Source organism: Bombyx mori, chromosome 17 (genome assembly GCF_030269925.1).
Source record: "Bombyx mori chromosome 17, ASM3026992v2".
NCBI lineage: Eukaryota > Metazoa > Arthropoda > Insecta > Lepidoptera > Bombycidae > Bombyx > Bombyx mori.
Window position 1 is genome coordinate 6,143,006 of NC_085123.1, and position 19,424 is coordinate 6,162,429.

Consider the following 19,424-nt stretch of genomic DNA (forward strand, 5'->3'; position numbering starts at 1 on the left):
TTATCATTTTGATACTACTAGAGGTCCCGCAGTAGTCGAAATTCGACTATAATAATTAATTGGAATTGGAATTTTGTACACTATTATGATTGTATTTTATACTTCTATAATCACAAATTTCGCCAAGGCTACACTATAAAATAATATTAATAAAGACAAACAATATTTAATCTATTCTCAATTTGACCACAGACGTCAAGAACAAAAGTAATAAATAGTATGCATGCGTGTGTGCGTCAAATACATGGTATGTAGTGTGTGTAATGTTTTCTTTATTGATTTAATGTATCCTTTATGCATTATTTAAAAAAAAAATTAGCATTGTGCACTTCTTCCCTATATTCTGTATAAATGTGGAAAATTTCATACTCCTCCGTCCACGCAATTTTCGTAAAAAGGAATACAAAGTTTTTGCTTCACGTATTAATATATAGATACAGGATATTAGAGTTAAGTAAAGTATAATCATTTTAATAACATCGGATGATGTTATCAAGGATGATGTGTGCACAAGGTTTCATTTTAATCGGAGCACTTGAAGTCGGAGAAAGTGACGTTCAAATATTCGTGCATCTGTAATTAAGGTGACATTTAACATTCGAATGTGTTGCTACAACTCATGAAACAAATAAATAATGTGTAAATATTAGCGCACTATGCATTTAAGCTATTTTTATTATTATCATTTTCTTTTCCTTACCTTTCGCTGGAATAGCAGAAGAAGCTATAGCCTAAGAGGCTATTCCAGCTCCGTCTGGGTGGGTAGGTAAGCTCACGGGTTCAACCTGAGAGAATTTGCTAATACTAGCCTTAACAAGAGCAGTCCTTCGCAGACCGAAAATCCGACGACAAACTCAGTGGGGTTATTTAATTAACAAATAGCTAAATAGCGATCAAATTTTATTCACAGACTAGCTTTTGCCTGTGACTTCGTCCGCGTGGAATATTCACAAATAATGCTTTATTTTAGAACAAATTTGGTTAGCATTATAGTGAGCCAACTTTAACATATGGGCATATGCTGTCGCAGACTTTTTTTTAGATCTTTTAAAGGAGAACAATTCTGTCATACATTATTTTAGCGAAACTTTAACCGTTTCTGCAGCGCACGCAGCGGAAGCTCTCAAAAGGGAAAAAAAATCCCCGATTTTGAAACATTCTTTATTGGTGCTCCGCTTGTGTTAATTAGTCTTAGCGTGATGTTATATAGCATATAGCCTTCCTCGATAAATGGAATATCTAACACTGAAAGAATTTTTCAAATCAGACAAGTAGTTTCTGAGATTAGCCCGTTCAAACAAACTCTTCAGCTTTATAATATTATAATTAAGTATAGATGGTTTTAATATAAAATAAAATTATGTTTACATATATTTAATAGAATAAAAAAGGATCACAATTTTCACAAGCCACTTTCATTTCCGTTGTATGTACCACCTGCCTTTGACTGTTCATTGTACTTACTATACAGTTCAAAGAACTGATTATATTCGTACAAAAAGTTCGTTTCAAAATGAAGAGCTCAACATTATTAATGAGTTGTCATTTATTGAGATTATTGTATGTTTTATTTTCAAGCATAATACATTAAATACCTGCCCTATAAGAAGAATATATTTATACATAAGTAATTTTTATAGAGTTGAGTAATAAAAATACCAGTGATTCGTAATTGCCACATTGTTTAAGATGCAATATATTTTATAAACTAATGTGACATTTCTTGGTTGAAGAGATGCATTAAGAAGAGACCTTGTAAAGTCAATCCATAACGAGGAAATAGGAGTTATATGAAGAACTGTTCAACGCAATTTTAGAGCTATTTTAATCTGGCTTTATCAATAATATCCAGATAATAATATGTTAAAACGTACCTAATATTTATATTTTGTTTTTCTATTTCGGGCTATTTTGGTTTGGTTTGGAAGTTTGCTTAAAGTCAATGCGACTATTGAGAGACATTGAGAATAACTTAGAATCACAGAAAGAATACATAAGCAACAACGATGAGAAATAATAGAGTAGATTCTACATTAATATTAAAATAGAATCAAATACAATGATCTCAAAAAGAGTAAAATGGGCAATCTCATCACTAAGAGCGATCTCTTCGAGAAAACCATGAGGCGGACAATAATGTCTATATCTGCCGTGAAGTAGTAATGCGTTTCGGTTTGAAGGGCGGGGCAGCCGTTGTAACTACGAGGGCGGCACTGAAGATTTCGGGAATTAACGAAGTGACACAACATTACTATTTAAAAATGTATTTATTGCTTTTCGAAGTATTCTCCGCGAAATTTGACACATTTTTCCATACGATGGAACCAATCATTGAAGCAACCCTTCCATTCGGAAGTTGGGGTCTCCAAAATGGCCGTTTTGTAGGCGTCCACAGCTTCTTCAGGTGATGAAAATCTCTGTCCACGCAATTTATTCTTTATTTTAGGGAAAGTATAGAAATCATTAGGGCTTAGATCGGGGCTGTACGGCGGATGGTCTAATAATTCTATGTTTTCTTGCTCTAAAAACTCTTTTGTTCTGTGCGCGGTATGAGAACTCGCATTGTCGTGATGGAGGATGATGCGGCGGTTGCAGTTCTCTTTACGGAGTTCAGAAACGACCTGTGGCAAACAAATGCTAGCATACCATTCTGCATTAACCGTTCTTTGTCCCTCAAGAGGAATAGTCGTAACATGGCCGGTTTTGGAGACAAACGTGGCCACCATTTTTTTTGCAACACTCCGTGAACGAACAATTTTTTTGGCTTTAACTCATTTTCGAACACCCAAACTCGTGACTGGTTTTTTGTTTCGGGTTCATACGCGTATATCCAGGATTCGTCACCTGATACAATGTTGTATACAGCATTTGAGGATCCTGCGTGGAATCTTTCGAGAGTTCTGACGCACCAAGTAACGCGAGCCGCTTTTTGCTCTTCACAGAGCGAATGCGGTATCCATCGGGAAAACAACTTTTTTACACCTAATTGTTCATGCAAGATTATTTGTATTTAACTCATGCCAATGTCTAAAGTTGCCTGAATTTCGCGGTATGTCACATGTCGATCTTCTTACTCAATCAGCTTACGCACAGCATCAACGTTTTCTTGGGTGACTGCAGTTTTTGGACGACCTTGACGGGGATCATCACTGAGCTTGACACGTCCACGTTGAAACTCAGCAAACCAGCGATAAATTGTGGTTTTGGATGGGGCTATATCACCAAATGCAGAATTCATCCGGTCAACACACTGTTTTTGTGTTAAACCACTTCGAAAGTCATAATAAATCATCGCTCTTGAATTTTCTCGAGTCAATTCCATTTTCTCAACGACTAAACAAGTTTGACAAAACCTCGTGACAAGACCGAGAATCTTTTTTTAAATAAATAAATGGTATTCGATTTTTAAAACCAAAGAGTTTTCAATTAAAAAGATTTTAATATGACAGGAACAGTGGAAATATTCCATTCCCGATACTTTTAGTGCAGCCTAGTAGACGCGATTAGTTTCTTCCACTTGCTTTGCATAACGCATTGGATACGGCCGCCTCGTTTATTGATACCTAATCGTTTCGTACATGATTCAATTTCTTCGTGTTTCGCGTTGAAACATACTGTTGATAGCCACGTGTGAGCCGCATTATCTAAGTTCACGGTGAGAACAGCTGGCGTCGTTCTTTGTTTGATGTTTTGAATAGGTCCGTGTTTTCTCGAGGGCATGCGTGCATGAATTCGTGTGGTCGTAACAATGAAAATTTTAGTTAGGATGTTTCAAATTAATCTTTCTTCTTTGAATAGTTGAGATAGCTTGGATTTTCTGTCAAATATCTTATACTTTATACTAATATTATAAAGAGGAAAGACTGGTTTGTTTGTTTGTATTGAATAGGTTCCGAAACTACTGAACCGATTTGAAAAATTCTTTCACTGTTTGGAAGCTACACTATTCCCAAATGACATAGGCTATAATGTTTTTTGGAAAAAAATAGGGAGCTTTACTAAAACTCCAATAATGTAACCCAAGATGTAAAAAAATAACGTAAAATATTCTTTACATCACGTGCCCTGCGAAAACTATTGATGATAGAATAAAATAATATACTGCGACTTTGTAGAACACATTATTATTTACAAAAAGTCTCGCGACACCATATGCTTAACTATCATACTTATGCCGCAATAAGTGTTCTTTTATTTAAAAAAATAAAACAACGTCAAATATCGTTGAAATTTTTGTTAAAGACCCGAGTGGAGCCGGAGCGGGCCGCTTGTTTAGAAATAAAGTGGAACAATTCTCCACGATATCAGAATACTGATATAATATTGCAAGCCGGCACGTGTATGTGCCATCATCCTTCTACTGCGAAATAGTCATAAGTTTCGGCTTAAAGCGTCAGTCAGCCATTTTACAATGCAATTAATATTTCGTCCTCATGGTTCAAGGCAGTCTCTCTTAACACCGGATGGATCGTGAGCTCGTCTATATTCTAAGTGCGAAAAAAAAATGTCGCAATCTCCGGCCAACTATAGTGGACGTATTTTCTATGCGTGATAAAATCTGTCGAATTGGTTCTTATACATATTATTATGTAAGTAATACAATATTTAAAGTGACATTTAATAAACTCGTAATATTATTGGGTAGGTCTTTAATACAACATTAGTAAATAAATAAGTTTCCTGTTGTAAAAAACGATAACTTTAAAAGTCGGTACTTAAAATCATTCTTCGTTTCTTATAAGGAAAAATCTTGGTATTCCCCTTATGAAAATAAGCAAGCAGATGTTATTACCTTGTATGCTTGGTACAATGGTAGAGACGCTCATGACCCAATAGGTAGATTTTGGATGCTATTACTGAATTTAAGGAGCCTTAACCGAAGAGCATGTTATTAATCACACAAATACGTACCGCCACTGCCTATTTCTGCTGTTTAGCAATTATATCGTATTTGAAGCACGAAACATCCTTTCTACTAGACATATACCTCACGTTGATGCTTGGCGGCATTCACTTGTGATTTCTATTGGCTCCAGGAACAATTTAACATTAGATGGGCAGTGATTTCGTTCACCCATGTTTGAAAATAAAAGTGTCTTGAGGTTTACATCGTACGCCTATGAAAATTTCAAACCGCTTTTATTAAAATAATAATTTTTTTTATTTTTTTTATTTTTTTATTGCCCTTGTAGGCAGACGAGCATACGGCCCACCTGATGGTGAGTGGTTACCGTCGCCCATGGACTTCAGCAATGCCAGGGGCAGAGCCAAGCCGCTGCCTACCGCAAATCATACAATAATTTGCCACGTACCATCCGGCTATGGAATGAGCTCCCCTCCACGGTGTTTCCCGAGCGCTATGACATGTCCTTGTTCAAACGAGGCTTGTGGAGAGTATTAAGCGGTAGGCAGCAGCTTGGCTCTGCCCCTGGCATTGCTGAAGTCCATGGGCGACGGTAACCACACACCATCAGGTGGGCCGTATGCTCGTCTGCCTTCAAAGGTAATAAAATATATATATATAAATATATATCTGGGTATTCCATATATTGAGTCGTATAACAACTTTTTTATTTGGCGTCAGATAATGGTGTGTGATTTTTTCTCAAATATTTTTCTACTGAACTTTTATTTAAATCATATATTATTTTATTTTTAAATTAAAATTAAAATTTGCAACATTTGAGAATATCACGATAGCGAAAGTAATTATTGAATTTTTAGTTCTATTTGTAGAATGAATACGAAATGCGTGTAATTATTTAAATTCAATTTTGTTTTTTCTTTAAGTTTTTTCTTTAAATTCTAAAAAAATTTGATGTAGCGAAACTATATAGTTCCGTTAATTTCTGACGTATTTTTTGTTGTTCCAATAATGTGTTAATTTTCTAAATATATAATTCTTAAAGATTAAAGAGCGCAAATATTTTATAGTGCATTTATTTAGGAGCATTATTACCTAAGAAAACTGGTTCTATGACGTAAGAAATCTGAGACCGGTTCTTAGTTCAAAAATCATTGAAGTAGCATCTTAGTTTTGAGACTATTCTTAAAGCCAATAATGATGCTAATAATATTGTAAATTAAAGCATATTATGAATCGATCGGGAGTTTTTATTTATTTATTTATTGCATAGATGTGTGGTCGAGCTCACAGCCCACCTGGTGTTAAGTGGTTACTGGAGCCCATAGACATTTACAACGTAAATGCGCCACCCACCTTGAGATATAAGTTCTAAGTTCTCAGTATAGTTACAACGGCTACCCAACCCTTCAAACCGAAACGCATTACTGCTTCACGGCAGAAATAGGCTGGGTGGTGGTACCTACCCGTGCGGACTCGCAAGAGGTTCTACCACCAGTAATTACGCAAATTATAATTTTGCGGGTTTGATTTTTATTACACGATGTTATTCTTTCAATTCATCCCATTCATTCATTCATTTCAATTCATCCCAATACTCTCGAAAGGCTGCAGGAAAAATCTTTGGACTCATTGTGTCATTACAAACGGATCCTTTTTCGCAGTGAATACGAAAAGCTTTACAATGAATTGTAACATCATCAATTAAGCTATGGCGCCACCTTTTTAACTCTATTAGACAGTAACAGCCTACTGTAGGATTTTGCCAAGATTTTGTTTACTTTACCCAGGCTCATTGTACATATTTTTTTAATTGATTATAAAATCCAAAATAATTACGTAGTGCGTACGTGTTTAATCTACGGAATGGTCGAAAATAATGAGTAACTCTACAATTTGTAAGGCTCGTGTTTGCAATTAATTTTCGTAAGCCGTTGTCGGGTCGTATTAAATTTGAGTCATGCTAATGACCTCATATTGTGTGATTAGATATTGTTAGATTGCTTTGTTCCCGGCTGTTGTAGAGCGTACAAGGGACCGTTTTCGACGCCAATACGGCAATAACGTAATGCCATACGTAAATGGAACATAATACATATCATTATTTGCTAAGCAACTTGTCACTTAAGTAGCTTTCTATTTTATGGACCAACAATGTGAAACTAAGGCGTCTTGTACATTAGATTTAAATTATGTAACATTGCATACAATGTTATTTAGTTCGAACAACATTACTGAACGTAATTATAAGTATTTTCAGGGTACTAATCTTCATATTCTTTCCGTGGTCATTTTATACTTCGTATAAGCTAAGGGCTATGGGTAAAACACTACGAGTAGCTATCTACTTTTAGATTCTACTATTGTAAACACAAATAGATAACTCTAACGTGATCTATAAATGAGAGATAGAAATTATGATTGTTGCACATTATTTGAAATAAGTGCAGTACAGTGGACCCATATACAGTGGACCCATATACGTGTTGAGTTTGTATATACATACATAGTTTATATTGTAATAAAAACTGTAGTAAAGTAATTTTATCTTATTTACTTTAGATCACAGATTTATTGAAGTTATAGAAGGCGATATATATCGCTTGCGACGAAGGGTTCGGTTAGTAAACTAACCCAGCCCACTGACACAGGCCACTGAGTTTCTCGACGGATCTTCTCAGTGGGTCGCGTTTCCGATCCGCGTGGTAGATTCTGCGAAGCACTGCTCTTGCTAGGGCCAGTGTTAGCCTCACCTCCTGGTTTGAGCCCCGAGAGCTCACCGACATCAAAAACATCAGCATTTAGTAACTATGTTTAAAAAACCTATGTTCAATTCGCAAAAGTTTTCAATTATGAACACATTTTCAAAATTATTTATTTTAAAACGAAGCTAAATTAAATACAAAGTAATTAATTATTTTCGCTCAAAATGTGTTATGCCTGACGCATAGTCATGTTGCGAAATCTAGAAAATTCTGACTGTCTTTCTTACGTAAATGTTTTAAAAAAATGTAAATTAGTTATCTATGAATAGCATATAGGTAGTAATAATGACAACATAGATTAAATGAGATTTCTGAAGCTTGCAATTAATAAAATATATATTAAAAAAATACCATTTTAATTGCAGTAGCTTCCATAATTTAATGTTGTAGATGGACAACTATTTACACCTTTGTATTAACGTTGCCACTTTCCTTAAAATATGAAGTCTATCAGTTAAGTTGTCATAACGACTTTCCTACTATTCAAACAATCAAAATGGGGCTTAAAATAACTATTAGCAACTATACCCGCAAAGATGCCTGAAGGTTCGGCGTAACGTGCCGACTAACATTCAAAAGCCAGCACGCATTATAACTGCCATTTTTGAATTCTTAGTCAACAAGGGAATCGAATGCTTAGATGGTAAATTGATGGGGTTGTATATTGGGTTCGACTATCACATACATTCCACTGCGCGTGGGGTAATGATTTAGTAGTTGAAACCAGGGCCCAAAAAAAAGGTATCTGTTAGCAAAGGAGTTAATCCCATCACGTAGCCCTATCTTAAAACTTCCTCTCTGCTTACAATACAATCACATAAAACTTTCAATGAGGAATCATTATTAACGGCCGTCTGGTGTAGTGGTAAGTGACATGGTCACTGCACACTGGTCGCGGGTTCGAAACCCGCCAAGGGAAGATATTTGTATGATAAATATAAATGTCTTTTCCAGGGTTATGGTTGTCTATTAAATATATGTATAATAAAAATCTTACATTTATATCCGTTATCTGGTACCTGTAACACAAGTTCTTTACGAACTTATCACGGGACCAGTTAGCGTGGCGTGATTGTTAGTAAATATTTATTTATTTTATTTATTTATTGTTTGCCATAGATTACAATTGGATATTCTTTAACAATGCACTATCATTTTCATTTCAATTTAACTACTTTGCGGCTTTCAGATAACTGGGAAATTTAATTAAAATTCCAATGTTGGTGTTTTTATTGCGCGTAAAGCCCTTTGTTGCTTTATATGAATAGAAGTCACAATTTATCAAATACATTTTTCACAGAACTTGATTCATAGGATATGAAGTTAGAAATAATTCTAGAATTAATAATTTCAACTGAATTTTGTAGATTTGTTTTGAGCTCTAGTCTAATCTAGACGCTGAGACGAACTCTTAAAACTCTGACCATGACCAGTTAGATACATTTGGCTTCTTAATGGACACGTACATATGTACATCATGCATTGTACGGACGTTCGAATACGTAGTGAGATAAAGCGAATTGTGATAACAAAAGCGCTATACCGCATCGAATTGTGCAAATAATTCTCACATATTTCTTCGGAATTTTACAGCACCAAGAAAAAGTATGAGCTATTTAATACTGAGTTCATTAGATTGAACGGTAAACGAACGTGCTCATAAGCTCATGACCGATCTGGTGGTAAATAATTACCAAGGCTCATGGACATCAAATATCGAAGACCTTGAGACCTGAGCCTTAAGTTTCAATTGTATTACGGCTAGCCCGAGCTCCAAACTGGAACGGTGGCCCGTAGGCCTTTCCAGTTTCATCAGGACAGGTGGGCGAAAGGCTCAGCCAGAAAGAATGGGATTAGCTAACAGCTACCCGAGCCTCCAAAGGACTACCTTACAACTCAAAAGCAGCTGCTTCGCGAATGAATTTGCTACCGGATCGGAATCGCGGCCCGCTGAGAAGATCCGGCGGAAAAATCAGCAGGCTGACGCATGGGTTAGGTTGCACGTCGGATTCTTTGCCGAGTTCGACGAACACGGCTACAGGGGTCCCTAAGCCTTTTCCTGATGTTAGACCTGAAGGCTTCGAATACCAGATTTATTGGGTCTGATAGACGCATTACTATTGTGTGGCAGAGCAACTGGTATAATGGTATCTACCTGTGCGAGCTCACAGGACACTATATAGGCCACCACCTAATATTGTAATAATTTTTTTTGCCGAGCTTACGATGAAGGATTATCATGCAATAAAATGACTTCCGAACCATACATCATATATGTGTTAAATACGTATTGTATCGAAGAAATATCGATATATAATATCGGGAAATATCGAGAAATATCGATATGGACCTACGGGATTTGCGTTAACAATGATTTATACCGGCATACTAGCATCGCTCAATTGCAGTACATCGGGCTTTTAAGCAACAAGATTATATAAAGTTTTAGGTATCCTGAAAGTGTTTTAATAAATCTATAATATATATTACAAAATAATCAGAAAAACTGTTTAAAATCACCACTAAATGAGATAGGGCTTTCAGATATTTTTAAATTTATAAAATAAATAAATATTGTATACAATACTACAAATTAGTATTTGCCGTAAATTTATGCTGATTTAAAACAATAAAGTTTATATAAGCCTAAAACTCTTTCAATAAAATACAATACACATCATTAAAAAAAAAAACATTTTACGCCTATCATGCTCACGTTTAGTGATTACCAAAACTCGGAGACACTAAATCTCCAAGTCAGTCTTCTTGAAACATATCGAAGTTTTAGTTGTAAGGTAATAATAATGCAACGCTAAGTTATGCTTGATGGACGAAGTCTTTTCTCAGCCATTATTTTTAGTGTACCGTAGGGGCTCAAAATTATTCCCAGCTGGAGTTAGCATCTTAGCTAAATGTATTTGGCATGTGTAGTTTGTAAATTATCTTCTAGTCCCTCAAAAAAAAAAAACGATAAAATTATAATACATTTAGGAAATGGCGTAAAATTTATTAATAAATAACATAACATACTCTGAATCCGTTACATTTGTATGTATTATGAAGAAACTAATCTCAAGACTCAAAGTCCTACTTACAACGCTTATCTTTAGTACATCATCATTTTATCTGTTATTGTATTTGCTTAACTCTCAACAAGATATAGCAATAATATGGCCTATGTGAATTCCCTTCTTTAATTTCCAGGTAATAAAGTAACACGCTAGTGTTACCAGAACGCTGAAATGATACCACGATGGAGGAAAACTGTATCGAGATGTAAGTATTTATTATTAAAATATTTTTTTTGTTATTCACTCGAGTTACATTAATGTGGTACGGTACATATCAACGCTTGAAAGGCAAACGTGACTAAACGATAATGCGTGAACTTTACAGTAGACTGATTTAAAGTTGAAATACCTGAAAACCAAATTCTATTTTAACGAATCTAGCTGTAGTAGAATCTAGCTAGTAGCTGTAGGATTGAAATTATTTTAATAGACCTAGAAATATATATTTTTTGCGCATCGAATATGGTTATTGCCTATCGTTTATGTACAAAGCAGTTATTGTCGCTTAGTCACATTTGCCTTTCAAGCGTCGATATGTTGTCAATCGGTTATTCACTTATTTATTGCATAGATCATCAATGACTTGGATTAAAAAAAAAACATTGTGTAGGGAAAAAATAAACGCCATTTTTTTATTGTCATAATTACTGTTGGTGAGTTGAACTGTGTGCTCACATACTGTTACCACTTTTGTATATTTTTGCAGTCACGCTAGCTAGCTAGCGTGTGGCGGTCTGAAAGGTAGGGCCCACAATTGGGACTCTACGTGATTGGAGCTATGGGCTCCGATCTAATGTAGTAAAGAAAAGATAATACGTCATGTGGTTTAAGAACTATTAAACAATAACTCCTTCCCTTAAGCTATTAGAGACATTAAGAATGATCTTCATAGACGCCTTAAGACAAGATAGTTAAGGCGCCAGCTTAAATCGCGATAGAGTTACTCATTCGTGCATCTTGACTAAGTCGTAAAATAAATTAGAAAAAAATAAAAACTATAGTTTTAATTACTTGTCAATGACAATCACGATACCGTAACAATAACTGAATATTAAACACAGATGAATGTTTCTAGAAAACTCTATCATCAACATTCGTGTTTGATTGTACCGCTAGAGAAGGACAAAGTATGTTAATCGGTGTTTTGATCAATCTGGGCCTAGTGTTAATGAAACGAGTCTTAAGCATTTGAATATAAAAAATTTAGATATACATACAAATCCGCGGTTTAGTTTTCTTGCTTCTAATGTCATCTCAATAGTATCTTATCGAATTCAGAGATTTAATCTTGATGATTTATCTCGATTTTCGTTTATCCAATGTCAATTTCAAATGATCCTCGATGTTACTAAGGTGTCATTTATACTTTGATGTCATCGTTGCTTTCTTATTCTGAATTACATCACCCAAGAATCGAACCGCGATTGATGTGACTAATGTTTTTTGTAATGCATTCTCAAAAAAAAATTACCAATTTCTCACACTATACTCGTAGTCACAGCGGTTTTAACTAGTAATATATAAAAATAAATGTTGTTTAATATATCATGATATGATGTTATCATGATGATGTTTTCTCGCATCATTTATCGGAAGGAATTGAAACTGTTTTTGACGTTTGAAGGTTTCTGGTATAATACTATTAAGGAAATATAGATAGCTTTAGATTAGCTCCGAGATATGCGCTTCTTTTGAATATTTTTGTTTATTGTACAAGTAATTAGTATTAGTATTAGTAATAAAAGATTGAAAATAACAATAAATTTTTATATGAGAGTTTTATATTGGATATAAAATAAATCGGAGAATAAAAATACATGAAATTTTACGGTTAGAATGTGAAAAACTATTTATGTGAAATTTTCATTGCTGACTTGATTCACCAAGAAATCAATGAAAACCGTACAACAATATTTTGTAGTATAGATTAAGGTTTCAAGAGCCACAGTGGTGAATAATTTAGAAAAGCATTATACATTTCACGCAAATCTACATATTTATGTATTTCACAATATTGACTGAAAACAAATACTAAATCACTACATAAAAACATTTCCTCCAGTGTTCCTAATTCCCCAGCGGTATGTCTTGGGCATCATGGGTCTGTTGGCTGTGTGCAACGCGTACACCATGCGAGTTTGCCTCAACCTGGCCGTCACTCAAATGGTTAATACAACAAAACACGAAGACGCGCATTTTGATCCTGACGCGTGTCCTGACGACAGCGAAATACTGACCAACGGAACAGTTAGCTTGAAACCGGTAGGTTGAGATCAGTTGACTAGTGTTAAGTAGTATTGTAGGTAAGCCAGCGTGGGTAGATAACAAAAACGTGTCAATTTCTGACGCGAGGACTTTTTGGCGCGAACGCGAGGAGTGAACTTGTGTGATTTGTTTTATTTTGTCTATTTAGTGTTTCTTCAGGTTTAAATGTGTAATAACGGTGGTTTATTGACTGTTTAATATCTGTGAAAGTGCACAAATGTGGGAAAATGAAACAAAGCCGCTGAACGTAACTTCTCGGTATCGTCCAAAAAGTCCACTGAAAAAATCTCAGTCAATGATCACCATTTTACTGAGATTATATTATTTCATCCCATATAATCTCATCTCATTTCATTTTATTTCGGCCTAGTTGATGAATGTATCAAATTAATTATCTTCATTTCGTTTCACTCCATTTTATCCTTTTTTCATAAAAATAAAAATATAAATTAAAATAAGACATGACCTAAAGGTCTGAGTTACCAGGTCATAAAATCCCATAAAAACAATCTGACGTGAAATACGTTTTGGTTTGATGTGTGAAACAGCTGTTATGCAATACAATCCAGACATCGACATCAGGACTCATGTTATTCATGGGTTCTAGTAACCATTTAACACCAGGAGGGCCTAGAGCTTAGTGACCCATTTAAGCATTAGAGAAAAAAATGTAAATACATATAACTTAATAACAGTGTTTCCAGAGCGCTATGACATGTCCTTCTTCAAACGAGGCTTGCGAAGGGTACTCAGCGGTAGATAGAGACTTGGCTGTGCCCCTAGTATTGCTGATGTCCATGGGCGATGGTAACGATTTACCATCAGGTGGCTTCAAAGCAATAAATAAATAAATAACTATGTTATTATTATAGTGTGTTATTCGTGGCTTCAGTCCTATTGATTTCTGCAAAACAGTCATTTGTTTTGATTTTAAGTGTAGGATGTTTAATATTACAGAGCAAGGATTTTATCTTTGCTCTGTATTATTAAAACTTGGACTTTATGTGTCAATGACCTCATTGGCGGCGTTCCTGTCAACACCAGGACCGAAAGCTTATCGTGTTTAACATTACGGCTTAATTAAAATCAGTGTTGTACAGTAAAATTTTAATGAAACACTGCGAAGCATTGCTGTACTTTTAAATTTTATAATGGAACAACTGAGTAATTAAATTAATACAGTTTACGTAATTGGTTAATTAACGTACATGACATAAGTAAGATTGTGATTGAATTAAAAAGCTTTGATGATTACGTCATATCGTCAACTGTAATTTAAATATACTCGTATAATAAATAAATAAATAAATAAATATTTACTAACAGTCACGCCACGTTAACTGATCCCGTGATAAGTTCGTAAAGAACTTGTGTTACAGGTATCAGATAACGGAAATAAATGTAAGATTTCTATTATACACATACATTTATTTAATATACATCCATAACCCTGGAAAAAACATTTATATTTATCATACAAATATCTTCCCTTGGCGGGATTCGAACCCGCGACCCCCTTGTGTAGTGACCATGTCACTTACCACTACACCAGACGGCCGTTAATAATGCAAAACATTTTTTTTAGAAAATCTTAGCTCAATTACTATTCCTTCTAAATGTAGCTATTTGAAATTAACATTTTACGTGATGTTTGATTTCTTTCTTTTTTTTGCTGCAACACGTACATACATTATTAAAAAAAATACTATAAGACTTTGCATTTTTTTATTACTTAGATGGGTGGACGAGCTCACAGCCCATCTGGTTTTAAGTGGTTACTGGAGCCCATAGACATCAACAACGTAAATGCGCCACCCACCTTGAGATATAAGTTCTAAGGCCTCAAGTATAGGTACAACGGCACTGCCCCACCCTTCAAGCCGAAACGCATTACGGCTTCACGGCAGAAATAGGCGGGGTGGTGTTACCTACCCGCGCGGACTCACAAGAGGTCCTACCACCAAATGCTTAAGATTTTTTTGTGAAATGTTTAAGCAAATTAATTGTTCTATATAAGAATTTATATTTTATTTCAGTACGCTATATTCGATTGGTCCGAATCAACGCAAGGCCTGATACTCAGCGGGTTTTACTATGGATACGCTATAACTCATGTCCCTGGAGGATACTTGGCGGAAAAATACGGAGGGAAATGGACTTTGGGAATAGGTCTTCTGAGTACAGCTATCTTCACGCTCATGACGCCCGTAGTTGTGAAAGCTGGGGGAGCTACTTGGCTATTCATTTTGAGAGTATTACAAGGAATGGGTGAGGTAAGGACAATATTTCATTCTTCATTTACTTTTGCTGTTTCATTGTTTGTTCTAAACGAGACGACTATTAAATACTAACCGAAGCTCACTGGTGGTAGGACCTCATGTGAGTCCGCAAGGGTAGGTACCACCACCCCGCCAATTCTGCCGTGAAGCAGTAATGCGTTCCGGCTTGAAGGGCGGGGCAGCCGTTGTAACTACTTATATCTCAAGGTGGGTGGCGGTGGTGGTGGCGTTTTAAATGTCTATGGGCTCCAGTAACCACTTAACACCAGGTCCTCTGTGAGCTCGTCCAACCACCTAAGCAATAAAAAAAAAACATAGACATAGCACGAATGCCGCCACTCACCTTGAGACATAAAGTCGAAATTGTAAGTTAGCATCTTTGAGGCCGGAATTATTGACTGTTTCGCAACAGATATAAATAGTCCAGTACATGGGACAAATAATAGTATTTGTAATAATACGCTTGATATTGATTTGTTTTGCGTAAGCTTATACAAAGTAATATTATTATTATGACTTCTTGTTACGAGTATATCTTCTTCCTAATAATTAGATTATTGCAAAGTAATATGTACCAACTGTAAATGTTAAAAAATCCGAGTAACAATGAAACGAACATAAAAAAGCGAACTATATTTTTTTTAAAAGAAAGATCTAAGAAATAAAGAAAAAAAAGTATGTTTGAAGTCATGATATTATTAATTGAACTACTCACAAAATTACATTGATTTCAAGGGAAACGCGTTACCATTCCCTTCACCGGTCCAATGTACTTTCATTCTTTTCAATCTTGTCACCACCTATAAGTTGTTACAGTATATTATCATACGACAATGTCACGAGTAATGCTATTCAACCGGATCTTACTTAAACAAATTCGGATAAGCAATAATGTAACTCATTTAAGTACTAATGCAACTACTTAAGTCTTGAATTAGCCGTGACATCATTATATTCTTTTAGAATTTGCCTTTACTTATACAAAAGAAGTCGATGAAATTCTCGAAAAAAAAAAAACTTGTTGACCAGAACTTCGACCGTGAACTCATTTACCCGACTATTATTAGAGTTTTAAAAGACATTCAAAACAGTTTTATAAAGGCAGACCGTATAAAAAGACACATAAAAGAGTGTTTTATTATTATTCATTTAGCTTAACTTGTAATGTGTCATCTATAATACATCTATATTAATACGTAAAGCAAAAACTTTGTACCCCTTTTTACGAAAATTGCGCGGACGCAGGAGTATGAAATTTCCCACACTTATAGAGAATATAGAGAAGCAGTGCACAATGTTAATATTTTTTTAAATTATGCATAAAAAATACATTAAATCACCTAAAAAACACATTACACACCCTACCATGTATTTGACACAAACACAAAAATGCATACATATTTGCTTATTGTCAAATTTTTGTTATTATCTAAAGTCTGTGATCAAATTGAGAATATATTAAATATTGTTTGTCTTTATTAATATTTGTCTAAAGCGTAGTCTTGGCGAAATCTGTGATTATAGAAGTATAATAATATTTGACGATAGAATCATTATAGTGTACAAACTTATAATTTCAATTAATTATAGTCGAATTTCGACTACCAGGGGACCACTAGTTATTTTTAATGTATGAAGATTTTTGCGATGATTGGAACTAAAATTAGAATTCGAATCGATTTGAAGTAATCAGTCAAATCAATGCCGAATTCGAAGAATGCAATCCAATGCGTTCGCTCCCTCCCTCTCACGCACATTCAAGGTTTTGTAATAAAAATCCATTGTACGACACGATTAGCGAAATCAATAAATCGTTGCAAGTTGATACTCGTAATATAAGTTTTAAATAAAAAGTTTATGCAACGAAATATGTGTAAATAGTATTATGTAATTCACGACGAGACATATTAATTAAATACGGATCGCGAAATAAATTTATTTTTAAGATTTTTTCTTTGTTTCGTAATTTGTTATAGCTTCGTTAAGATTAACAAGAAAAATCACCCAAAAAATATTTGCTTTAATTCTAGTCATTAAAGAGTAGTACCTACATGACTTTTCCAGGGTCCAACAATGCCGGCTCTGATGATAGTACTGGCTCGATGGGTTCCACCCCATGAACGATCACGGCAAGGAGCTTTGGTCTTCGGTGGAGCACAAATAGGAAATATATTCGGTTCTTTCATGTCAGGATTCTTGATGGCTGGAGATGGTGATTGGGCTAATGTGTTTTATTTCTTCGGATGCTTTGGTGTACTATGGTTCGTGGCTTGGGTAAGTCGATATAAAAATCTATCTATTATGAAAGCATTTAATTGAAAAGAACATCAGTGTATAATTACTGAGCTGAAAATGGGGAATTTTTAAATATGTTAGCGTGCCCTTACTAATAAAATATCAAAATATAAAGTATAAAAATCAAATAATACATATTTCAGCGCTTAACCAGTTCGCAATGAGACTGATATTTATACATGTATTTTTTTACATTGTGAACTTTTCTCATGTAAATAAATACACTAATTTTCTCTAGTAAAAACATTTTCTAATGAATTATAATTTATTTACCCAAACAAGGTTAAAGAGCGAACATACATAAAAATAGAATGAGTTTTTTATAAAAATCCAATTGTTTTACTTTTTTAATATTTTTAGTGGTGTAGTTTGAAGGTTTCTTTTATTTTATTGCCCATGAGAGCAGACGAGCGCTTGGCTTACCTGATGGTGAGTGGTTACCATCGCTCATGGACATCAGCAATGCCAGGGGCAGAGCCAAGCCGCTGCCTACCGCTTAATACTCTCCACAAGCTTCGTTTGACGAAGGACATAGCGCTCGGGAAACACCGTGGAGAGGAGCTCATAGCCGGATTGTAGGCTGATTAGCATACGACCCGTCATTGCCAGGTCACTGCCTAACTCTGAGTACTCTCCATACGCTTCGTTTGAAGAAGGACATGTCGTAGCGCGGGAAACACCGTAGAGGGGTTTTCATTCCAAGCGGTTTGGGATATGGCAGGAAAAATCTTAAAAAAAGCACTGTGGTTGAACGTAGTCTAAGTAGTATGAATGAACTCTACTCCGATAGCGGGCAGTGCAATGGTAAAAATGTGATGATGGGATTATCTCAAAAATTCTTCGGAACATTAATAAAATTTTATTAATTTCAGAGTATACTTTGCTTCAGTACACCAAACACTCACCCGTATATTTCTGAAGAGGAGTTGAATTATCTTAATGAAACAGTAACCAGTGCTGATACAAAAAGCGTCAGAGACCCCGTGCCTTGGAAAGCGATTGTCAGATCAGTGCCTGTTTGGGCATTATTGTTCGCTGCTGTGAGTCAACTAATTTCAACCTGTTATTTTGTTGTATAGCACTTATAGGTGAATATACAACTCAATACACATTCGCCAATCTTAAGATATTGAAAAAGACGAGAAGAAGAGAAATTTAGTACTTAATTTTATAAAAACAAAATTAAATGTCAAAAACAAACAACAAAAAGTAGTGAATGGAAGCGCGACAATATGCATATCGATATTATAAAGTACCCTTCGGCGCTCTGTGGGACTAGGGTAGCGGAGAGATGCACTCCACGCAAATACGTCTCTTTCCCCTAGTCTGCATCGGTCAGGTTCCCTTACATCGGAGGGATGTAAGGGAACCTGACCCGACCCGACCGAAGCGGAAGGCACTAAAGTCGATTTAGCCCCGACATTGACCGTCGACTTCCTGTACCTCTTAGGCGGAGCTACGGCGATTTCCTGCTACCCTGACCTGAAAAAATGTCAAGTCGTTCATGAACTGTCTTTTTCTTGTCTTTATCCCAGTATATGGAGTCGGTGCAGCATGTGACCATTCATGCCTACCATACGTCATCACTGCACTGCCTTCTCTCGCATATTACATTTCACACAGTGCATTTAAGTATTTTTAGGACGTTCCTTCCTTGTCATTTCGTCGTCAATCGTATCGTCGTGTACATTTTTAGGTACATTTTAGTAACAAATCTCATCATAATTGCGTGGCCAAGAGTACACTGGCGAATTTAACAATTCGACCACAGTCAATTCATCTATGTACCGTTCGTAATTGTTTCAATTGAAATAGTAATTACATTAGAGCAGTTTGCACATTATCGATAGATTGTCCATAATCACGCAAACATTAGAAATAATAA

General features: G+C 35.3%; 1 protein-coding gene across 2 annotated transcripts in view; it reads left to right on the forward strand.

Moving 5' to 3' along the window:
• Positions 1-19,424, forward strand: part of LOC101744259 (putative inorganic phosphate cotransporter) — a 39,830-nt gene that overhangs the window by 12,240 nt on the left and 8,166 nt on the right. For both annotated transcript variants that reach the window (XM_062673332.1, XM_004925797.5), the window contains 5 exons: positions 10,834-10,905; positions 12,763-12,962; positions 15,002-15,238; positions 17,309-17,518; positions 18,412-18,579. In XM_062673332.1, the coding sequence (XP_062529316.1) occupies positions 10,872-10,905; positions 12,763-12,962; positions 15,002-15,238; positions 17,309-17,518; positions 18,412-18,579 (849 nt within the window). In that variant the 5' untranslated portion in view covers positions 10,834-10,871. The remainder of the gene's footprint in view (positions 1-10,833; positions 10,906-12,762; positions 12,963-15,001; positions 15,239-17,308; positions 17,519-18,411; positions 18,580-19,424) is intronic.